Source organism: Hibiscus syriacus, unplaced genomic scaffold (genome assembly GCF_006381635.1).
Source record: "Hibiscus syriacus cultivar Baekdansim isolate YM2019G1 unplaced genomic scaffold, ASM638163v2 tig00110683_pilon, whole genome shotgun sequence".
NCBI lineage: Eukaryota > Viridiplantae > Streptophyta > Magnoliopsida > Malvales > Malvaceae > Hibiscus > Hibiscus syriacus.
In genome coordinates this window covers 700532-719204 of record NW_024062823.1, presented here as the reverse complement: position 1 = coordinate 719204, position 18673 = coordinate 700532, and the positions used below count along the sequence as shown (strand labels likewise).

At 34.5% G+C, this 18673-nt stretch overlaps 2 protein-coding genes across 2 annotated transcripts; both read left to right on the top strand.

The window, feature by feature from the left end:
* Nucleotides 1-2540: 2540 nt before the first annotated feature.
* LOC120138267 (serine/threonine-protein kinase tricornered-like) lies at nt 2541-4414 on the top strand. The gene is made up of 6 exons (XM_039153787.1): nt 2541-2696; nt 2775-2906; nt 3148-3261; nt 3653-3700; nt 3817-3895; nt 4331-4414. Exons 1-6 carry the CDS (start codon nt 2562-2564, stop codon nt 4399-4401), a joined length of 579 nt encoding a protein of 192 aa, XP_039009718.1. The 5' UTR covers nt 2541-2561; the 3' UTR covers nt 4402-4414.
* A 1452-nt stretch (nt 4415-5866) lies between these two features.
* Nucleotides 5867-8379, top strand: LOC120138275 (cold-regulated protein 27-like). Its single transcript, XM_039153795.1, has 5 exons — nt 5867-6007; nt 6625-6813; nt 6910-7093; nt 7869-7978; nt 8093-8379. Exons 1-5 carry the CDS (start codon nt 5897-5899, stop codon nt 8102-8104), a joined length of 606 nt encoding a protein of 201 aa, XP_039009726.1. The 5' UTR covers nt 5867-5896; the 3' UTR covers nt 8105-8379.
* The last annotated feature ends 10294 nt before the right edge of the window (nt 8380-18673 follow it).

The window sequence follows — 18673 nt, the reverse complement described above, 5'->3', positions numbered from 1 at the left end:
CTTTTAACTCGATAAGAAAATCTTGAGATTCGCAATCCTCCGTCAAGAAAGCTATCTCCATTATTTCTCATTTGTAAAATAATATTCCCTCATTGATTTGAAAACGTGAATCGAATAAATAAAAAAAATCGACGCTTACATTCACATAAAATGAAATAAATTGTTAATTAAAATACCACACATTGCATCATTAAAACAAATGAATTAGTAAAATAAACTCGATTTATTTCAAGTTACTATGTCATTAAAATTTCATACGGGTTCGCACCACTTCGACCAAGTGGTGGTTTCCACGCTCATTCTACGCATTCGTGTTCTTGAAAATAAAATCGAATAATCTCATCAACAAATAAAAATATAATGGAAATAAACTCAGTTGAAAATATACAATATAAGATATTTACATTAAATAGAGCTAACAATATTTATTTAATATAGTGCAAAATAATTACATAATATGTAAAACATACATTCAAAATGAAGGACTATAATACAAAGAATAAAACATTAAGGATTAAAATACAAACAATAAAAATAAGTTCATTCAATGATTTATTGGACCAATATAAAAATAACATAAACTTAAAGGACAATACAACCATTATGAACAAATCAGAACCACAATCAACATTTTAAACAAATATAGGTACTAAAAATGAAAATAACCCATAATAATGCTAGGACTAAAATAAACTAAACTAAAATATGTAAGGGAAAATAATGATTAAACCAAAATATAATCACATGCACATTAATGACAAAAATGACATAATTATGAATATTTAACCAAAATCCAATATTAACTAAAGTAATACAATACATCATATAGGACTTAAATACAATATCTAAAAAAGGAGTGCTCGAAACATAATAATGTAGAAATTCATTAAATGGTCCAAATGGTGAGATTACAAAACAAGAAGGACCTGGTATGTTATTATACCCAAGCCCAAATTCACGGGGAGGGTTGTGCCAAAACGGCACCATTTTGTGTGACACATATAAACTCCCAAAACGGGCTTATTTTTCATCTTTCTCTTATTTTCCACTTTTCAAAAAACAAAGAGGGAGAGAGAGTTATAAACCTCTCTCAACGTCCCCCATCAGAGAGAGTGAGCTACGACGAAACCCGCGGTGGCGCACGGCGACCAGAGCTAGCCAAAAGGACCCCAAAAGGTAGGGGTATACAAATCCGGGTACCTGGATTTTCGAGTACCCGATTACCGGGTACCCGCAACATCCTGGTCGATGATTTCTTGTCCTGTGTCCCAACTCGGATGTTGTGGGTACCGATTACCCTATTTTTTTCGTTTTCAAATTATTAATTTTAAAAAAATATACACAAATTTAAAATGTTCGAAACTTCGAATTACATACTCCAACATCCGAACATAAAATTTAAAAGTTTGAAATACAAAATCTAATAATTAATAATATAAATAATCCATTATATTATATATATATATATATATATTTATATAATAAAAAATAAAACTAACCGGGTACCCAAAAAAACTCAATTTTGTGACCCGGGTCCAACCCAGGAAATGTCAGGCCGGGTACCCGACCCGGTCGGGTATTATTTTTAGAAAATTACCCAGTTTTTAATACACGGGTCAGCGGGTCGGGTATTTTTGCATACCCCTACCAAAAGGTCTCTCTCTCTTTCCTTAACCCGAAACCCAACCCCACTTAACTTAAATCTTACCCCAAACCCCTAGATCTAGGAAAAGAGACGACTTTTTTTTACCTTCGATGAAGGGCTCTTCCAACTCCGGTGAGGTTACCCAAGGCCAGATCTACAAGGGTAAGATTTCTCTTTTCCTTTCTTTTTCTACTTTGATTTTTCAGGGTTTTTTTAAACACTCTCCCTATTTTTTTCTTCTGGCTCCCTCCCCGATTCTCCCTCTTAAAAAAATGGTTCTCAAATCTTTTCCCCTTTTATGTTGCATGCTCTTTGGTTGAAATCCACTGCCACCGAAACATAGGATATCATTATCCTACTTGTTGACAGAAATAAGATTAGACTTGTTTTTAATTTGGGTATGATATTTCTACCATCCTCACTGTTGATGTTGTTACTGTAGGTGAAGCGGCGGCGTCAGAAATCCCATCGGTGGCAGGAGCAACAGGCGGCGGTGGCAACATTAGCTACCTAGGGTTATGATGAACCCTAGGTAGAATCGGGTCGGGTCAACTGAACTGGGTCGGTTGGATCAGCTGTTGGGTCGGACCTTGGGTTCTGGTGGGCTGCTTTAATGGGTCACGGGTCTTGTAATTGGGTTGATGGGCTTGTATGTACTGGGTCGGGTCTGCTGGTTGAGGTGTGTTGGTTGTAATGGGCTTCGGTGAGGGCCTTATCTTGGTGGGCTCCAAGTTTGTTAATGGGCCTGTAAAATATGTGAATGTAATAATAATAATAATAATAATAATAATAATAATAATAATAGTAATAGTAATATTAATAATAATTTATTATTATTATTATTATATTTTTTCGAGATCCGAACAAAAACGGGTGTCTATAGCAGGCATATTCAACTGTTGGAACACTGAATTACATGGCTCCTGAAGTTCTACTAAAGAAGGGTTATGGGATGGAATGTGATTGGTGGTCCCTAGGTGCTATCATGTATGAGATGCTCATAGGCTATCCTCCATTTTGTTCCGATGATCCTCGGATAACATGCCGCAAGGTGTCACATTACCTAGTTTTTGGTTCTTAGGTATTTTTTTTATCCTCTTTTTTTTCACCTAGATGGTGTCCTGGACAGATCACCAACCGGAGAGCTTGCTTGAAATTGCCCGAGGAACCAAATATATCTGCTGAGGCTAAGGATTTAATATGTCACCTTCTCTGTGATGTTGAAACCCGTCTGGGCACCAGAGGGGTAGAAGAATTGAAGGTTTAAAGTGGTACCTTTATGTTTTTTGTACTTGTTTTTGTTGTTTTATACCTTTGAACCAAATATTCATGACAAGTAAACATATTTCTCTGGTCTGAAGATTGCATCTTGATCTTAATTTTGTACATTGGCAAATTAGTTGCACCATCTGCAATATTTTAGTATTAGATTGTTTACTTTCTCAGTTTGAGCTTGTTGGAATTTTGTTCAATTATAACTTTGAAGTCTTGAAGTTTATCAGGCACATCCATGGTTCAAAGGTGTTAGGTGGGAAAAGCTGTATGAGATTGAAGCTGCAGATCAGCCAACAGTCAATGGAGACTTGGATACTCAAAATTTTGAGAAGTTCCCAGAAGTGAGTACTTTAAAAGCTAATGTATCAGAGTTATACCCTTAATGGGTTGATAAAGTGTTTACAGTTCTGAAGACTAGTGATATCCTTCCTACTTTGAACGCTGAAGCACTTTTAACTTAATGTCTCTTCCCCAATGGGATGTTAAGAGTTTCCGTAAATTGATACCTTTCTTCATTGTATTTTAATTAACATGTGGTATACGGTTTCTGGTTAGCTTTGCTTGTTGCATCTTTTAGTTTTTGTTTTTCTGATTTGGAAATATTTTAGCATCCTCAACTTTAAATTGTTTTTTTTCTTCCAAAGATTCTTTAAATGAAAGTTTGAAATTCTCCGTCTCTTTTTTTTTTCCTTTCAGTGAAACTAATTTTACTATATCTTTGCTTCTTGGTAGATTGACGGCCCTCCCTCCTCAATACCAGAAGTGGGACCTTGGAGGAAGGTAATGGCCTTTTTTGCTCCAATTTTCTTTTTCTTTCTAGTAAGCTTTATAGTACAATATTATACTAGGTTGATTTTGAAACGTTTTGATGTGTTTTTGTTCATTTGATGGTGCAGATGTTGGCATCAAAAGATAACAATTTCATAGGATTTACATTTAATAAATCAGACATTGTTCAGTCACTTGAAAGTTCAGGTATACTTTATATGCTTTGGTGCATTTTTTTAGCTAGAAGTTCTAGCGCTGTATTACAGCAATATGTCGTAATTTAATTTTCCCCAAAACTGATGTTTGTATAATATCTAGAATAGTTGTTTAGCATACGACAACGTAGAAGGCTGAATTACCCCCCGCTCTTCTCTTCTTGTCACATTCTTCCCGTAGCTGATTTCACTTTATGAATTGTTGGACAGTCAAATATGCGACATTTTCTTTGCTTAAAAGATAACGCTTTTAAAAGTGAAAAACAAAAAAGGAGTCTTTTTCCCATTTCTACGAACTTTATCTGTAAGTGTTCAAGTCGTCTCCATCTTAAACTTGTCCATATCAAGAACATTATTGTATATTTGCAAAAACCGGAAATGTGAGTTTTGTTTGATAATGAATTCTTTCTACTATAACAATTTACAGGTCGAATCGATCTTCAAGAAACGGTAACGCCGGAGGACGAGCAGGAGCAAGAAACTCGAATCCGTTGTTGACATCTGCGAGCATTGTTTCATCTCAGATACACATTCTGCAATTGGAGACAGTAACAAGGTCAACTTCAAATATTTCATATCGTCTTTGACCACTATATCCTTGTTTTCGTATCTCCAAAAATCGTTGTCGTGAAAGCTACTGTAAAGCCCAAAATACGTTCAAACCATTTTGACTGTAATTTTACCACAAGTTCATATGCGATTTCATGTGGTTGTGTTTCTGCTCGTTGGAGTTTTGTAGTGTGGGCGGCTTGAGCTTGGCTTACGTAACTTGAATAAATATCTTTGTTTGGTGTGGAGAAATCGGATATCGCAAACTGTATTAATATTTTATTGGTCTGAACTCAGATATTTACTAGAGCTTTTATCTGTACGAATCTCTCACTGTCCCGAGAAATTATTTTATGGTCTTCACTTACAACGTTTTCTATCAGTGAATGGGAGTTATATAATTTAAAATAATTTTTAAATAATTATCTACTTTTTATATATATATAATAAAGTGATAAAAATTTATATTAAAAAAATGAAATAAAAAATTATTATTGATTAAGATAATAGATGACATGATGAACCGGGATTAACTAATAATTTTTTCTTTTAAAAAGCTTTTGATATACTAATTTAAAAATAATTGATAAAAATAATTAACAATGCACAAATATTTACGGAGATATAAATACCAGTGTCAGAGAGTGGAACAGAATGATTTGTAATTATTATTATTCTTTTGCGTGTGTGAATCTGTAATTATTGAAATTATGATAACAAACATAAAATAATCAGATATATGATAAAATTTCCCTAACAGCAATTTTGCTTATTTTTGTTAATATAAAAGAAGAAATTAAATATAAATATTTTTAAATCTTTGAATAAGAAGATATTTGAGTAATATAAAATTATTAAAAAATCATTAAATATAAAATTAAAAATATAAAATTTAATATTATAAGTAAAAATAAATTTGAAAAGATCATATTTATAAAATATTTCATAAAATTGGATTTAAATTAATCGATTAACCAATTAAGTATTGATTATTATATAAAAATATATATAAAATGATAGACACGAATTCAGTAAAAAGTTATACCCACATTTTTTAGCTGAATGATTTGCTTTTTCTTACATATAATGCGCTCTTTCACATTAGAAAAATTAAATATACTTTAGAATGGAAAGACGATCGTAATCTTATCCCCAAGTTTGAAGAAAAAGAAATAAATAAGATTAGATATTTTGAAGAGCCAATAAATATCTGGCTGCTGTATTCGCCAACCCCTAAGAAATGACGTGGCAAAGTGAAGGTCCCATGACACGTGTAAAAGCGATGACAACTGTAACGTTCTTTTGTCCCCTCCTCGTATCATCTCATCTCCCATTTTTGTTTCTCTTGTTCTCCTTTCTCCACTCTCAAATATTTCTGTTCTTTAAAAAACAAGCAAACTTTGTTCCTTATTCTAATCTTTTCAACACGGGATTTTTCTCTTGCATGGAGGGTTTTAGGAGAATTGAATCTCGCGCGAGTTCAGAGGCTTCTGCCTCTGAGTTGACTCCTCATAGATCACCCGAGTTTGCTCCCCATGGACAAAATCCAAGCCTGGTACACCCTCTTCTTCTTCTTCTTCTTCTTCTTCTAGATCTTTTATGATTATTGATTTATGCATCAACGAATTTGAGTCCTGGGTTTCATTTTTTCCCCTTGTTTGAAGGAAGTAAATTCGAGTGACATGGGTTTAGCATTTAAATCAGCTAAATTTTCGAACTTCAGTTTAAAACATTTAATAGTTAGTAATTAGACTCTTTACACGGTAAATTGTCATAATTTTCAATTATGCATATCCTTTTGATTTTCATTAAAAGCGTTTCTGTTGAGCATTAGAACTAGAGTTTTAAGATGGAAAAAAGGAAGGATTTATCGTTAGGCGTTTCTAACTTACAAGTAGCTTTGATTGTTAGGTACTATTAATCGAGAATTTGTAACTTGGAAGCCTGGAAAATTGATTATCCCTTTTACTTCTTCTAGATGTTAAGCTACCTCACATTTTTCATGGTATTGATGCTGTAGATGTAGTTGGCTCCAATGGGGTCTCCTTAATTATATGTTTTCCTTTCTTAATTTGGATTGTTTATTTCTTCTTTCTAATCTGTTTTCTTATAAAATTATTTGTTTAGTTTGGGAGAACTTACTAATCATGTCTGTTAATGATAACACTACAGGATTCTCTGATGACAGAATCTACCTCTACAGAATGGACAGATGAGAAGCACAGTTTATACCTTAAATCCATGGAAGCATCATTTGTTAATCAGTTATATGATTCTATGAGTTCTCTTGGCTGGAACTCAAAGGAAAAATTGCCAGGATCAAAATCATCAAGGAAAACACATTGCATCTCTCCAGGCCAGGTTAAAGTTTGATCTCTGCTTCTTGATAATGATGGAGCTGCCTCTCTTTTTCCTGTGTCAAATCTTATTTACTGCATGTTCCAATCTTCGTTGCAGTTTAAGGTTCTTCGAGGTGGTTGCTGGAAGAAGATCAATTTCGAAAGTCCTGGATTTCAACTAAATAAAAGAGATAGCTCTCGCTCATTTGTGGCAAGTCCATGGATCCAGCACTTCAGATCTAGGCCTACATCTTGTGGTGTTTTAGCCTCTTGTAGTCTTCAAGATAATGCTTCATTCAAAGGTGATAAAACAAACAATGTTCATTTGTAAGAAGCAATTTCTGTTCAGCAGCTTCTGAAACGCTTTCTTGCATATGGCAGTAAAACAGTTCCCTGCAGTGATATTTTGGTGTGTTCATATTGTTGTTATCTAAAATTTGTGTTTAGGTGCCTGAGGGGTACCTGATTTAGTTCATCCAATCTTAGGCTTGCTTGATTATTAGACTTTTAAGGTTGATTTGTCTATGTTTCTCTTGAAGTGATATCCCTTCTGATTCCACCTATCATAGAATCATGATTTCGTTCTATTATATGTTTGGGGTGTAACAAAATATATTTATTCAAGATTATTAGATGTAAATCATATTGTATGAGTAGTATCCTTCTCTATACAGTTCAAAGCGTTGAAGCTTACAATTTGAGTGAGTTCAATTCAATTAGTCCTCATATTCTAATGGTGGCTCGTAATCATGTGCATGCTGTTAAATTCTATCAACTTTGGCTGGGATATTTGGTCTGTATGTGAGAACGAGTTCAGAGCGTTGAAGCTTACAATCTGAGCTTGAGTTCAATTCAATTAGTTCTCGGGTTTCTTTACATTTTCAAAAAATATCTAGTCAGCTCGTTGACATATGGTTTTTCATTGTTGTTATGCCCAAGGAGGCATACATTTATTTGTTTTTAGTACAATGTCTGCCAATGAATTTTCTATGTTGCAAAAGAGATGCTTAAAGTGATATCTTTCAGTTGTCATTTGTCAAATAATTGAACTCTAAAAGATTGGTTGGTTTGTTGCAGAGGTGTCGGATCAGAACTTCATAGGCGAGAAACTTGCTGAAAGAACTAGCAGTGAATGCAGCCCGAAGAAGCTGAAAACTTTGGTAACTGATGCTTCATGCAATGAACAGGTAAAAATGATTAGCATGGATCTTTTACTTATAATACCTAAGACTCTAAAACAATAGGTATAAATCACTTATCTTAATCCTAAACATCTAGCATTTTCTCATTTGTGTTATTAGGTTGTTCCATGAGGTGAAGAGTCGAACAGCTGTGATAAATAAAAAGTGGGCATCCACCAAAGCAAGTGATTTGTGTGATCGCATCCTGATACAGTGAGCAAACTGATTACATAGACATTCATCTTGGTGACTTAAATTTTGAATTCCGAACGTTTTTTCGTTACATGCATATATGTGTGGGACACCGATGGAGCCGAAATGATCGGGGTAGTTAGTTCAGGGCTTTTCTTACTGTAAATATAACAAGATTGTGGTTAGTATTTTAGTAAATTTTGGTGGAGGATGTTCATTGTTGGTTTGCTGATGGTTCTTTTCTATCTATCTATATATGTAAATATTATTCTATCATATCGTGCAGTTTTGAGTTTCGAATGTGATAAGTAGTTGTTCCAGTTTAACAATGACTTGTGGCTAAGGATATAATAGCTAAAAAGGTAGAGCAAAGCATAAAATGATGCACTGAACAGAATTGGTTGGCTTGGAACTGGGGGTTGATTTTCAAGTGATTTTTCTTGATGCAATTTTAGCTTCTTGGCAAAAGCAAACTTGGAATTTGCTTTATGGTTTGGGCTAACTGTTGATCTTCTGTCCATGGGCTTTTTGTGTAATCCTAGGTTCTTGGACAAAAAACAAGTCTTCTGCATTACCAACAAATGAATGGAATACTTGTATGCTTTCTATCTTCGACTGTTTTAGGAACGCAGAGAATACTGTTTTAGAATGCTTACATGTTTATAAAAATGGTTGGGAAATAAAACGAGAACGAGTAATTTTCCTATAACCAGATTAGTGAGAATGCGAAATAAAAGCGGAAAAATAATACCCGAAATTGATAATGGAGTTCAGCCAATTTTGCCTACGTCTCCGGACTGCTGCAGATCTTTTACTAAAAAGAAAATTTACAGGTGTTTACAAAACACATTTGAGAGAGAACTAGAAGATTTTGGGATGATATTGAAGCTAAATGAGCTAGGGTATTTATAGTTGAAGCTTAGGGACTAATTCTGTAATTACCCTAAAATACAATGACTGAATGTATGTTTTATCCATTTCCATTTTCAAACAATTAGGCAACCCACCTTTGAATTGTGCGTTTGGTGGTGCCAAACATTTGTTGAAAAATGCTTAGGCGGTGCCCCCCATTTCATCACCTTTTGACTTTATAATCTCCCACTTGAAGACTGATTTTAATCTGTCTTCACACCTCGATTGATGCAGCAGCATTTCTGGTCTTGTTACTATAGCATGCCAACTGAAGTTGAATACAACTTCAGTTTGTTCGTGGTCACCGTCTTTGTCAACATGTCTGTCGGATTTTGAGCTCTACTAATCTTTTCAAGTTTCAAAATCTCATCTTCCAGAAGAGACCGGATAAAATGATACCGTAATTGTATGTGCTTCGTCCTGGAATAAAAAGACGGATTCTTTGCTAGATGGATAACACTTTGACTGTCGCAATACAAGACATTGTTTTGTTTCTTGTCTAACTCTTCCAAGAAACTTTGGAGCCAAACAATCTCTTTGATGGCTTCCGTAACAGCGACATATTCTTCTTCAGTTGTGGATAGAGCAACTATCTTCTGTAGTTGAGAAACCTAACTCACTGGGGTTCCTCCTAGGGTATAGACATACCTTGTAGTGCTCCTTCTGATGTCAACATTTCCGGCAAAGTCAGCATCTACATAGCCTGTCAATATCGTATCTCCACCTTTGAAACAAAGTGCTTTGTTTGTAGTACCCCACATATATCTGAGGATCCATTTGACAGCTTCCTAGTGTACCTTGCCTGGATTATTCATGTACCTGCTAACAACTCCCACTGCATGAGCAATATATGGTCTGGTACAAACCATGACATACATCAGACTTCCAATTGCTGAGGCATACGTCACCTTTACCATGTGTGCACGTTCTTCCTCCGTCTTTGGTGACTGTTCTTTTGAGAGTCTAAAATGAACACCTAAAGGTGCACTTACTGCTTTAGCATCTTGCATGTTGAACTTGGAGAGTACTTTGTTGATGTACTCAGTCTGTGATAACATCAAATTCCCCGACTTTGTGTCTCTCTTGATCCCCATCCCTAGAATCTGCTTTACAGCGCCCAGATCTTTCATTGTAAACTGCTTCGACAATTTTTGCTTCAAGTTTATAATATCTTGCATGTCTTAACCTGCAACAAGCTTGTCATAAAAATACAACAATAAAATAATGAAGTTGTTGTCCAACTTCTTGATGTAGCAACAATGATCTGCATGACATCTGGTAAAACCACTGCTACCCATGAAACTATCAAACTTCTTATACCATTGTCTAGGAGGTTGTTTTAAACCATACAAGCTCTTCTTCAACCTGCATACCAGGTTTTTCTTGCCTGCCTCTATGAAGCCTTCTGGTTGCCTCATATATATTTTTTCCTCCAAATCACCATGAAGGAAAGCTGTCTTTACATCTAACTGCTCAAGATGTAGATTTTCTACAGCTACAATTTTCAACACCAGTCTGATTGTAGACAGTTTCACGACTGGAGAGAAAATTTCGTTGAAGTCAATGCCTTCTTTTTGCTGAAAACCTTTGACAACCAATCTCGCTTTGTAGCGTTTTCTCCCATCGTGCTCTTCCTTGATCCTGTAAATCCACTTGTTGTGGAGCGCTTTCTTGTCTGGTGGTAATTCAACTAATTCCCACGTCTGATTTGACATAAGCGAGTCCATCTCATCTTTCATGGAAGACTCACACTTGACTGAATCCTCCACTTGCATTGCTTCATCATAGCACTCTGGTTCACCATTGTCAGTCAGCAACAAGTAGTGCAAAGAAGGAGAATATGTTGGGTTGGTTTAGGAATTCTGGAGGAGCGTCTTAGTTTTGGTGTGACTGATTCTTCTTGAACTGCTTCAGGAGTGATCTGAACATCATTTCTAGAAATCTCCTTAAACTCAACAAATTCCTTTGTTTCAGCTTCGGTGTTGGAGCTACTTGATTCCATGGTTGATATGTCTTTGTACATCACATTCTCATTGAAAATGACATCTCTGCTTCTGATGATCTTCCGATTTTCATAGTCCCAAAACCGATAACCGAACTCATTACCACCATAACCAACAAAGATGCATTTGTTAGACTTGACATCAAATTTACTTCTTTCAGCAGAATCTATGTGTACATAAGAAATATAACCAAACACTCTTAAGTGTGAAAGGTTTATTTCTTTCTTGCTCCAAACTTCCTCTGGTATTCTGCCATCCAAAAGAACTGAGGGCCCACGGTTGATCAGGTAAGCTACAGTGTTGATAGCTTCAGCCCATAGAAATTTGGGCAGTTCGACATGTATCCTCATGCTTCTGGCACGTTCATTCAGAGTTCTGTTCATGCGCTCTGCTACGCCATTCTGTTGCGGTGTCATGGGAACTGTTGTCTCCATCTTTATCCCATTGTTTGCGCAGAAATCTCTGAATCTTCTATTTTTGTACTCTCCTCCATTATCAGACCTCAACCGCTTGACTTTCAAATCAATCTCATTTTCCACCATGGCTTTCCATTTTCTGAAGGTATCAAAGACTTCTGATTTCTTCTTCAGAAAATAAACCCACACCTTCCTCGTAGAATCATCGATGAAGGTGACATAATATAATGAGCCTGCAAGAGATGGAACTGGAGATGGTCCCCATACATCAGTATGAACCAACTCTAACTTTTCAGCATTGGGTGTCTTGCCAATCTTTGCAAAACTCACTTTCTTTTGTTTGCCAAAGATGCAATCCTCGCATAGTCCGACATCTACACTCTTTAGATCCGGCAACTTCCCTTTTGACAAAAGTGTATTCATCCCTTTCTCGCTCATATGGCCAAGCCTTTGGTGCCATAGGTTTAATTTTCCATCAGCATCTGCTGCTGCAATGATATTATCTAAATTTGAGATTATATAGAGAGTACCAGTCTTCTTACAACGAGCAATGACGAGTACTCCTTTGGTAATCTTCCATTCACAGCCTGAAAAGGTTGTACTATAACCTTCTCCAACAAGTTGTCCTACAGAAATCAAATTTCTTTTGAGGCCAGGAATATGTCTCACTCCTTTCAGCTTCCAGGTGGTCTGGTTTGGCATCTTTAGTCGGATGTCTCCTTTTCCGACGATCTTCAAGGTTTCATCATCAGCTAGATGAACCTTCTCAAAATCACCACTGACATAGTTCTCCATGATTTCTCGGCATGGGGTGGAGTGGAAAAATGCCCCTGGATCCAAGATCCATGATTCAATCGGACTGTTGACGCTTAGAATCATGGCATCACCTGTCTCCTCTGTCATGTTGGCATATTTCTGTGCGTCGGTATCTTTCTTTAGTGCTCGAAAATCTCTTTTAAAGTGACCCTTCTTGCCACAATTATAACAGGTAAAATCTTTCTTTCCCGTTCTTGATTTTCCTCATCTGGATTTGGATTTGCCACGATTTGAATTTCTTTCTGAAGTTCTCCCTCTGGACTCCGTGTGCAAGGCTGGGGAGGTTAATGCTTCACCCAATTCTCTCCGTCGAATTTCTTTGCTCAGTACCAGATCCCGAACGTCGTCGAATCTCAATTTACTATTTCTCGACGAGCTGCTAACTGCTGTAACAGTAGCATTCCAACTGTCTGGTAGAGATGATAAGAGAATTAAAGCTCGAACTTCATCATCGGATTCAATTTCCACGGAACTCAACTGGGTTGTAATTGTGTTAAGTTCATTTAGGTGTTGAGCCATTGATGCCCCTTCCGCCATCCGCAAATTGAATAATCTCCTCATCAAGTGAACTTTGTTTGAGGCCAATGGCTTCTCATACATACTGGAGAGAGCCGCCATAAGACTCGCCGTGGTCTTTTCCTTTGCTATGTTGAAGGCAACATTGCGGGATAAAGTCAGTCGGATAACTCCGAGGGCTTGTCTGTCGAGAAGAGCCCAGTCTTCATTCTTAATGCCCTCTGGTTGCTTTTCTGAGAGATGTTGATATAGATTTTTCTGGTATAAAAAATCTTCAGTCTGCATCTTCCAAAAGCCAAAGTCCGCACCATCGAACTTTTCAATTTTCACCTTCCCTTCGTCTATAGCCATCGCTCCCACTCGAATTTGGTTTCGTTTGGATCGTTTCTGACAATTCTTGCGAATCACCGTGTATTAGAACACCTTCGTCGAAAAATTTGTACCGCCGACAAAATTTTTACTATTCACGAAATTCACTATTAACGTGAACAATAATGAATAGTAACCTCGCAAAAAAATTGATAAAATTTACAACCAAAAGCTCTGATTATCAGTTGTTGGGAAATAAAACGAGAACGAGTAATTTTCCTATAACCAGATTAGTGAGAATGCGAAATAAAAGCGGAAAAATAATACCCAAAATTGATAACGGAGTTCATACAATTTTGCCTACGTCTCCGGACTGCTGCAAATCTTTTACTAAAGAGAAATTTTACAGTTGCTTACAAAACACACTTGAGAGAGAACTATAAGATTTTGGGATGATTTTGAAGCTAAATGAGCTAGGGTATTTATAGTTGAAGCTTAGGGACTAATTCTGTAATTACCCTAAAATACAATGACTGAATGCATATTTTATCCATTTCCATTTTCAAACAATTAGGCAATCCACCTTTGAATTATGCGTTTGACGGTGCCAAACATTTGTTGAAAAATGCTTAGGCGGTGCCCCCATTTCATCACCTTTTGACTTTACAAACACAAGGTTCATTAAAACTATAAGTCTTGATTGCTTGATCAAATATTTGGTTATATGAGCAAGAGCAAGATACTTGTTTAAGTCCATGGCTTACAAAATTTGTTGTTTTGACCTTCAGCTATGTATCCATAAGTTTGTATCATATAGATGTTTTCATAAAAAATACTCATTTACAAACAGGGATGGACTTAGGGGAATGGGTGGAGGTTGACCTTAAAAATATAAAATTATCATACATTTTAGTTTTTTATGCATTTTTATTGAAAATTTATTTTTTCCTCTTAAAATTTTATAAGTTCAAGTTCACCTATAAAAATTTATAAGTTCAAGTTCGTGTCTTCAAATTTAAAATCGTGCATCCATTCGGTTTACAAATGCTGTTTAAACATCAATTCTCAAGGTTAAGACATGGAATTGACTATTTCACCTCTATCAAATCAGTTGAAGGAAACCCTCCAAGGAAGGTAAGTGAATTGCACAAATTAAAGAATTAAAGAAAGCAAAGACTAAATTAGTAACAAATTGCCACCTCTTATTCACCAAAAAGAAACGGCGAGATCATGAAACTAGCGGGAAATGATTACATGACAATCTTAATATACGATTAAAAAAAGATGCTATTGTTTTTGTTATTATTTTTTTTAACAAAATCGGTAAAAAATTACTGAAAATATTATTATTTCTACCTGTTTTGTTATTATTGGGCGCACTACCGGTTTTATTAATATATCCGGTAAAGCGCTACCGATTTTGTTATTATCGGACACTTTACTAGAATTGTTAAAAAATATTAATGTTTTAGGTAGAAATAATAATGTTTTAGGTAATTTTTACCGGCTTTGTTTAAAAAATAATAACAAAACTGATAACGCCTTTCCTTAGTCGTGTGATAAGGGTACCACATTGTAAAACTTCCCGAAACTACCCATCCCAATCTTTTCTACCGTTAACATTAATCATTGCTTGTTCTAATCGATCCTTTAGCCATTAATCTTCTCTCCTATTTTCATTGGAGCATCAAAGTTTCATTTTTTTCACTATAGTTACCATATTCTTCATTTTTCACATTTTAGTTCTCAAATAATTTCCAATGAAAATTATACATTAATCTTATTTATTAAAAACGAAATTAATAATTGTCTCAGAAATTATAAAATACCTAAATAACTTATCGAAAAATAATTCTTTAGTCGTCAAACATAAAAAAATAAACCAATTTTTGAGGTATTACAATTTATATAAATCAAAATAATCTTAGCATATATAATATAATTCACATAGCGAATGATCATTAAAAGGTAGATAATAAAAATGATCTAATATGGCAATGTGTTTTTATAAAGAGATAAAAATTAATGTATGCTATAATTATTTTATATATTGAAAATATCATTTAAAAAAATCCAATTTGAATTTAACACATCTACTGTGTGACTTAATGATTGTAAGATTTCTAAATGTCAAGAAAGATCTTTTGTCTTTAAGAAAATGGAAAAGAAATCCTAGGGTGATATCTTAGTTATTCCATAAGCATCATACTTTGGTTCAAAAGTACCGTATCTTAATTGGCCCAAAAAATATTATCTGAGTACTACAAGATTATTATCTTTAGATTTTTATTAACAATAATGTATAAAGATATTTTTGCATCTATTTCCTTAATCGCATCAAACCATAAAATAATATTTAATCATAGAAAACAAATTCGATTTCAAGCAACAATTAGGTAGTTAAGTGTTGTTTCATAAACTATTTAAACTGTCTAAATACTGCTTAATTTGAAAATATATATATATATATATATATATATATATATATTATTTACACATAATATTCTAATATACTAAAACCAATTTGAAACAAAATACCTCTAGTTTATTATTAAATACCACAAAAAAATATGATAAAGCAACTAACATATATAAAAATGCATGCCACTAATAGTAAAAAAAAAACATCATAGATGTCTTACTGATACATGTAGTAGGCATGATCTCTAAAAAGATGCTCGGTAGGCTCCTCACTGCACGTCCTTATCTTATCAGAACCTACGTATGAAAATCATCAAGCGCTAAGTATAACTTAGTGAGACAGTATTAAACTAAGGTGAGACAAAACAATAAATATCATAAATACGTGAAAAATATAAAAAGCAACTTAGATAAAACAGTAAACTTTCAAACCAACTTATTCAAGGCAATTTCTTCTTCATAAACCTGAAAATCAATTTCATCTCATGATTTTATCCAAAATCATGAAAAACATTATTAGATAAAAATAATCATTTCGTATTCCTTTCCGTTCAGACAATTTCATAACTTTCATATTTATTTTTATTGCCCAAAGAATATTTAAGAGAATGGAATGCATGTGAGTCAGACGAGTGTGTGCAAAAAGCACTTAACGGTGCTATCATCATAAACATAATATGCACTCCAAGTGCATCCATATCATTTGCACCAACTGTGCTATACATGACGTACACAAATGCACCAGATCAAATCAAAATCACTCCCACCTCATAGCATGCCAATTGTACCTACAACTCTCAATGCAACATACAATGGGCTTTCAGATCATATATTGTTCATTCAACAATCATCGATTCATAATTTGGAATCATTTAAAATTCATCATCATAAAATCGTACTTGAGTAGTTCATACCCTAAATCATCCATAAAACTTTATAAAAACATCATGGAAATAATTCATTTTGTTGAGTTAATCGATCGACGAAATAGCCAAGAGGGGGTGAATTGGTAATTAAATTTTGGTGGAAGTTTTTACAGAAAATAGAAAATATTTGCACAGCGATTTAGAGTGGTTCGACTTTCTCAACCAAAGTCTACGTTCACTACCTTAGCTATACACACTAAGGATTTTCCACAAATTCACTAATATTTCTTTCTTTTGAGGACAAAGAGTAACCTTACAACTCCCTCAAGAATTATACCCCAAATTCTTGAGAACACTCTCTCCCAAAGAGAAGAATACAAATTTCACAAACTTACAGAAAAACCTCACAAGGTAAGATGTTTGCACAATTCTAGAACAAAGAAGGAACACTCAAATATGAATACAATTGAGCACAAATAGTGTTCTTGAAAGTAAAATGAATATTGAATGAAAATAGGCTTGAAATGATCAAACAATAAGGTTTGATGCTTCTCTTTGATTCTCTCTCAATTCTTGTTTCTTGTTATTGATAAATGGCTCCTAAGCTTGTTTAAATACACCTTGGATCACTTCTGAACGTTGGGGATCATCGGTAAAGTCAATAGAGCCTTTATGGTGTAATTATCATTTAAAAAATATGTTGGGAGCGTAGGTGTATCGGTACACTCTCAAGGTGTATCGGTACACTCAGTGTAAAATTCAAATATCTCGACCGTTAGTTGACCTAGTGTATCGGTACATCCCAGGTGTATCGATAAGCTAATTACATTCGATGTTTCTCGGAGCCAAGAGTGTATCGATGCATATGTTGTGTATCGGTACACAAAATGCATTCGATGTTTGGTGTGTATCGATACATTCAAGAGTGTATCAATACATCCCTTTGTAAAAATTATTTTTGGCCCGATTATGGTTCGAAATACTTTATAAAAATTGTTTCAAAAACATTTTAAGTTTAAAACACAATTTTACACTTTAGTAAGGATTGAAATTGACCTTTGAAAAACTTGGAGTAATATTTGAATAATTTAATCAAATATACTATAAAAAGATTATAAAATCTTAAAATTCAATAACACCTAATTTGTTATATCGAAACATCAAAATGTTTTCAACAATCTCCCCCTTTTTGATATAACAAAACATTTTAGTAATTTTAAGATTTTTCTTTGAAAATCATTTTTGAACTCAATTTTGAAATTACTCCCCCTTACTATATTCTCCCATTTTTTGTTAAATCAAAAAGACTCTATAAAACTTTTTTAAACAAGATTTATTCTCCCCTCTAGAAAAATAGCCAATTGATTTAAAAATTTAAAGCTTAAGCTGCTAAGATCACAATCAAGAGAAAGATTAGCCATTAGTCCATAATCAATATTAAAAAACAATGTGCAATGGTAATTGGTCATATTTTAACTAAAATGTAAATTATGCATATTTTTAACATGTAAAATAATATCCAACAAACCAAATTCAAACAATTAAAGTCAAATAACCATATATATATAAACATCCAAATATTCATTACCCAAAATTCCAAAAACATCCAAAATGTTTTAACAATATATAAGTTCAAATCACCCTAAGAAAAACAAAGCAAGAAAAAGGTCTAATCATCCATTGGTGTATCGGGAGGTGATAGATGTGCCCATATGTTAGCCACATCTCGTGTAAGTGCGTCGACCCTTTCGTCCATAGCATCGAATCGATGATTCATTGCTTCGTTTTTAGCAGTTAAATGGGACTCAATGGTTGCAAACCTCATGTCAAGATTCTCCATAAACGATCGAAAGTATGGAGGCATCTCACTCTCTTGTTGTGCCAGCTCGTACTCGGGTACGTGATCATCTATATCGCGCATGAGTTCTTCAAGCTCTGGATCATCGTCCGCAGTCAGTACCGGAGGAGCTCGTGAAGAGCTAGCTCCCAGTGTTTTCTCGGTAGATCGAACCCATTGATCCTTGTCCCCGGACAATCTCGATTTCTTCAAGGTTGTGAAATTTATTTGGTTCTTTAGAGGGATGGCTACATCAAGATGGACCCTTAGATTGGATTTGATAAACAGATTGCTAATAAGACAACCGTAAACTAAAGTTTCTACATATTTGGAGGGAACATTGTTTACGGTTTCTACTAGCTCACCAAAGATGATTTGTGGCAGATTTATTTTCTTTTTATTTTGGGTACAAT

What these genes read in the sequence shown, in the direction of transcription:
- LOC120138267 (XM_039153787.1), top strand. Translation starts at nt 2,562, where the DNA reads ATGGCTCCTGAAGTTCTACTAAAGAAGGGTTATGGGATGGAATGTGAT. An exon ending in AAGTGGGACCTTGGAGGAAG is followed by an intron (nt 3,701 to 3,816) that starts GTAATGGCCTTT and finishes TTGATGGTGCAG; the next exon opens with ATGTTGGCATCAAAAGATAA. An exon ending in TCAGTCACTTGAAAGTTCAG is followed by an intron (nt 3,896 to 4,330) that starts GTATACTTTATA and finishes AACAATTTACAG; the next exon opens with GTCGAATCGATCTTCAAGAA.
- LOC120138275 (XM_039153795.1), top strand. Translation starts at nt 5,897, where the DNA reads ATGGAGGGTTTTAGGAGAATTGAATCTCGCGCGAGTTCAGAGGCTTCT. An exon ending in ATGGACAAAATCCAAGCCTG is followed by an intron (nt 6,008 to 6,624) that starts GTACACCCTCTT and finishes ATAACACTACAG; the next exon opens with GATTCTCTGATGACAGAATC. An exon ending in AGATAATGCTTCATTCAAAG is followed by an intron (nt 7,094 to 7,868) that starts GTGATAAAACAA and finishes GGTTTGTTGCAG; the next exon opens with AGGTGTCGGATCAGAACTTC.